General features: G+C 35.9%; 1 protein-coding gene across 1 annotated transcript in view; it reads right to left on the reverse strand.

The window, feature by feature from the left end:
• VPS13B (vacuolar protein sorting 13 homolog B (yeast)) overlaps positions 1-5,857 on the reverse strand; it is a 624,807-nt gene that overhangs the window by 136,187 nt on the left and 482,763 nt on the right. Inside the window, exon 38 of the mRNA XM_006760303.2 lies at positions 2,402-2,604. Coding sequence (XP_006760366.1) covers positions 2,402-2,604 — 203 coding nt within the window. The remainder of the gene's footprint in view (positions 1-2,401; positions 2,605-5,857) is intronic.

Consider the following 5,857-nt stretch of genomic DNA (forward strand, 5'->3'; position numbering starts at 1 on the left):
CAAAACAGCCTGGTCCTGGCCTAAGAACTGGCATATAGATCAATGGAACAGAACAGAGACTCCAGAAATCAACCCAAGCCATTATGCTCAATTAATATTTGACAAAGGCGGCAAGAGTATACAATGAAGTAAAGACAGTTTCTTCATTAATGGTGTTGGAAAAAATTGGACAGGTACATGCAAAAAAGTGAAACTAGACCACAACTTACATCATACTAAAAAATAAACTCAAAATAGATAAAATATCAGATATTTCACATAACAGAATTTTCACAGATACGTCATCTAGGGCAAGAGAAACAAAGGAAAAAATAAACAAATTAAACTACATCAAAATAAAAAACTTCTGCACAGAAAAAAAAACCAGGATCAAAATGAAAAGTGAACCCACTGTATGGGAGGAACATGTTTGCCAATGATACATCTGATAAGGGGGTTAATCTAAAAAATATATACAACTCAATAAAAGGAAGACAAACAATCCAGTTAAAAAATGGGCCAAGGACCTAAATAAACACTTCTCTGAAGAGGACATACAAATGGCCAAAAGACATATGAAAAAATACCCAAAGTCACTAATCATCACAAAGATGAAAGTTAAAATGATAATGAAGTAGGTACCAACTCACCCCTGCCAGAATGGCTACCATCAACAAATCAACAAACAACAAGTGCTAGCAAGGAGGTGCAGAGAAAGGAACCCTCGTATACTACTGGTGAGAAGCAAACCGGTATAACCACTATAAAAAACAGTGTGACGTTTCCTCAAAAAATTAAATATGGAACTGCCATTTGACCCAGTGATCCCACTTCTAGGAACAGATCCTAAAAAGTCTGAAACACCAATCAGAAAGAACGTATGTACCCCAATGTTCATAGCAGCATTATTTACAATAGCCAAGATCTGGAAAACATCCCAAGTGCCCATCAGCAGATGAGTGGATAAAAAAGCTGTGATATATTTACACAATGGAATACTAGCCAGCTATAAAAAAGAAGGAGCTCTTAACCTTTGAGACAGCATGGAGGGACCTGGAGGTTATTATGCGAAGTGAAATAAGCCAATTAGAGAAAGACAAATACCACATGATCTCACTTATATATGGAATCTAATGAACAAAATAAATTGACAAACAAAATAGATCTAGAGACATGGAAGCATGCTACAGAGGGATGAATCTCAGAAGGGGGTGGTGCAGGAAGCGATTAATTTTTTGTTTAGAGCCAAGTATAAAATGTGTGAGGGTTTCCAACTTATTTCTTGAAAATTTTCTTTATTGTTGAAAGTATTACGGATGTCCCCTTCCCCTCAAACCCCACTAACCTTCTCATCCTCACTCCCATCCCCTTCCTAGGCCTACACTGCACTGTTGTCTGTGTCCATGGGTTATGCATTTATGCATACAAGTTCTTTGGTTAAAGGTTGCAATGTGACCTCTATGTCAAGTGTTAGCCATCATAATTTTCTCTAAGGAATCTGCTATTAGAAAATGGTTCTCATATATTGTTGATGAAAGTGTGCTTGAGATATGTCGACTACTTTGTGATTAGAAAAGTGTACACATTAGGAAAAAGTTATTCATGACCTAGCAATTCTGCTCCTAGTCATGTATCCAAGAGAAATGAAAACATGTCTACACAAAAACTTGTACACAAATGTCCGTAAATTGATAACTGAATAAATAAAATATGACACATACACACAGTGGACTAATTTAGCCATAAAAAAGGAATGAAATACTGGCACCTACTAAAAAACGATGAACCTTGAAAACACTAAATGAAAGAAAATGCTAAGTGAAAGAAGCCACTCACAAAGTACCATATATTTACATGAAATGTCTACAAGAGTCAAATCAAACAGAAAAAAAAATGGTTAGTGGTTGTATAAACCTAGAGAGGGGATTAAAGAATAATGGGGAGCAAAAGCTAATGAGCATAGGGTGTTGGAGTGTGTGTATGAAAATGTTCTAAAATGGACTGCAGTGATGATCACAACACTTTGTGAATATACTAAAAAATCAGTGAATTATGCACTTTAATTAGGTAAATTGTATGGTATATGAATTGATAATACCTTTCTCACCACATCAACATTTAAAATTAAAAAAAAAATAATATTGATTTGAGGAAGGGAGAGGGAGAGAGATAGAAACATCAATGATGAGAGAGAATCATTGATAGGCTGTCTCCTGCACGCCCCCACCGGGGATTGAGCCCACAACCCAGGCATGTTAGATTCCCAGCCTGGGAATCTAACCGTGACTTCATGGTTCATAGGTTGACGCTCAACCAATGAGCCACATCGGCTGGGCCAAGATTTAAAATGTAGTGAGAGTTCAAAAAATGAATAAAGGCTCGCTAAAAACTTATGGGGAAAATATAGAAAATGCCCACATACCTGTAGAAGACCCCCGCTCAAATCTATGGATATTTTGGGTATAGACTGCTCTGGGCCTGGGTTGCCACTGTGTTTACACCACCTAGCTTCCACATCGGCAGCCGCACAACATGGTCCTATCAGAATCCGGCTTTTTTCTCTGAGACTTGTTTTAAGGAGAAAATCATTTACGCTGAGTAGAAATGATGACCCAAGAATCATACCTGAAAAATACAAAGAAATGGAGAGGGATATGAGAAATAATTTTTCCTTGTAAAAAAGTAAGTTTGGGCAAAATTTGTAGATTTAGAGCATTAATTCATCCTTTGTCCTCTTTCAGTTGGCTTTCCCTCACAGTTTTATGCCATTTATACAGAATTCTAGTTACGAAGCAGGTATACCTCATTCACATTCCTAACAAAGCATTATTTGCCAAAACATTATGACTTTTTCCATGTGTGAGCATTTTAAGTTTTATGAGTAGAGACATTTTCATTAAATTGTGCTAGCTTTTCAAACAACTACATTAAGAATAAGAACAGCTGCTTCATTTGTCTATTGTTAACATGATGAGAAAGGGCAATTTTCTGTGATTTCTTACAGTAAGAGTAAAGTATATTACTCTGCTAGACACTCAAATTTTTGACTGGCTCATGTTAAAATCAAAACAATCAAAATATATAACATGTGTTTTCTAAAAATTTTAGTTTAATCCAAACTTCACACATCATAACCACTTGAAGTTTACAGAGTCTTAAAAACAGATAGTGGCAGGTTAGATTTATGAGGAAAACTATATGCTATAGTTCAAAGTAAATATACCCAGAAAAGGAATACACTTTAAAATGTAGGTTTTCTTTTGAACTTACACTAGAAGTGTAGATCAAAACCTTTTCATAAAACCAATGGCATACTTTAAGATATTTGAATGCAAAGTTAGAGTGGTGGGTTAACTTTCCCCCAAGGAGCTCATATTCTGAATTGTCATTGTGAATATTGAATTTCACCAGACCACATTTGTAATGCCCATGGCTTATTTTTCTAATAATATTTGATCCTTAAAAGAGATGAAAGATTAAAAAACACCTTGGGCTGACAGTATACACTTTTCAAAGTACAGTAACCACATTGACTTTTCAATTCTGTGGAGACTTGAAACTTCACATACACTGTATGTTCCTACTGCAGAAATAAGATACATAGAAGACATCACACCCACCAAAGTGTTAGGGCTAAGACTTTTATCAAAATTATGATGGTGAAAATCAATTTCTTAATTTTTTTTCGTAAAATATATTGTGGCACTAAGACTTCCATTTAATTTACATAGTTTTCTTGATTTAAAGCTATACTTCACTTAGACTAAAGGAAAACTAAACAAAATAAAAAAATAGAATCTGACTGGCATGGCTCAGTGGTTGAGCATTGACCTATGAGCCAGGAGGTCATGGTTCGATTCCCGGTCAGGGCATACGCCCAGGTTGCGGCTCAATCCCCTGAGGGGAGCAGGTGTGCAGGAGGCAGCCAATCAATGATTCTCTCTCATCATTGATGTTTCTATCTCTCTAACTTTCTTCCTCTCTGAAATAAATAAATATTTTTTAAAAAGAAACAAGCCCCCGAATAAATAAGAATTAAAAATCATCTTTATTAATGGAGTTTAGAACTTAAGTCATAACTTCCTGACTTAACTGTGTTACACTTCCTGGAACACAGTTAAGACTTCTCAACACTAAAGATCTGCTAAATAGAATTATCAATTGATTACTCGGTAATCTCTCATAATGACATTAAAAAAGTATAAGGTTACTTCAGTACAATTATCTAGCAAATGTATGAATTACATTACCCTTTATTCTCAAATGCATGCATCATCATACTAGCCTACAATGAAATATTCAATTATCTGGTGGTAACCTTAATGTGGATGTCTTATTGGTCCCTCATAGACAAAGTGTTTAATTTCAAAGGCTCCCTAGATTGCTTATCTTCTTTAATGTTTATCATGATCTCATCACATACTCAGATTGAAAAATAAAGTAAGGACCCCCACTTGGGGGCTCTTACTCTCTTAGATAGGTTTCTAAGACTTATCAATTTCTATGTCATTCTATCCAACTTCATTATTTTAAAATGTCAAGGAAGAGAGACCTTAGTAATCGAAGTGATTGAACAGAAGACCACACCATTTTCAAGTGTCACTAGGCTGTGATCATCCTGGAGGCCGGGGCCACCTTATTCATTATAGTACTGGGCACAACAGTAGCAAACCAGGACGCACCCCACTGAAGGGAATTGGCAGTTTAGAATCTGATCCTGTTTTCACCTGTCTCAATATATTTCTTACTAGACAGTAGAAAAGAAAAGTACTTGAATCTGCCACTCTTGATTTGGGTCATAGAACACTGTATCATAGAACAGTAAGGTTAGATGGAAGAGACCTTAGAAGCCATCCATTCCAAGTCTCCTTCCTCTAAAAAAAAGCACGCAAAATACTTAAAAAAAATTTTTTTTGCCTGCCATAACCATTTTAAAGTCTTTTTTAAAAATATTTTTTATTGATTTTTTACAGAGAGGAAGGGAGAAGGATAGAGAGTTAGAAATATCAATGAGAGAGAAACATCGATCAGCTGCCTCCTGCACACTCCCTACTGGGTATGTGCCTGCAACCAAGGTATATGCCCTTGACCGGAATCGAACCTGGGACCCCTGAGTCCACAGGCTTGAAGCTCTGTCCACTGAGCCAAACTGGTTAGAACCACGCAAAATACTTTTAATTTTGAAATATCAGACTTGCCTAAAAGTCGAAAAAATATACAGAGTTCCATTATATCCTTCACCCAGCTATGTAACCACAGTATGAAACTGAAATCAGAAGTCACACTGATATAATACTATTAAGTAATCCATAAATCGCATTTAAATTTTGCTAATTTTCCCACTAATGTCCTTTTTCTGGTCAAGTGTCCAACATAGGATCCCCCACTGCATTTAGCTGTCGTCTCCTTAGTCTTCTTTATTCTGTGGCAGATCTTCTAGCTTTCTCTGTCTTTCATGACCTTGATACTCTTGACAAGCCTAGGCCAATTATTTTGCAGAATACCTCTCAATTTGCTTTTATCTAATGATTTCTTATTAAAATGTGGTTATGGATTTTTGACAAGAATGCCAGAGAAGTGAAGCCCTTCTCTGCATTATATTTGGATAAGTGATGTTGATGTTTTATTACTGGTACTGTTAACTCTGATCACATGCTACAAGTAAAGTGGTGTTTCAGGTCTTGCCACTATAAAGTTGTTATTTTTCCACTTAAAAATAATAAAATCTGTGGGGATATAGCTGGAGATTATGCACTATCCTCTTTTACATCAAACTTTTACTCATTACCATTGGCATCCATCTCTGGTTTTTGAATGCATCAGTTATTACTGTGGTGCACGATAATGTTGATTTCCAACTTTCTTATTCTTCCACATT

This window comes from Myotis davidii, unplaced genomic scaffold (assembly GCF_000327345.1).
Source record: "Myotis davidii unplaced genomic scaffold, ASM32734v1 scaffold497, whole genome shotgun sequence".
Taxonomy (NCBI): Eukaryota; Metazoa; Chordata; class Mammalia; order Chiroptera; family Vespertilionidae; genus Myotis; species Myotis davidii.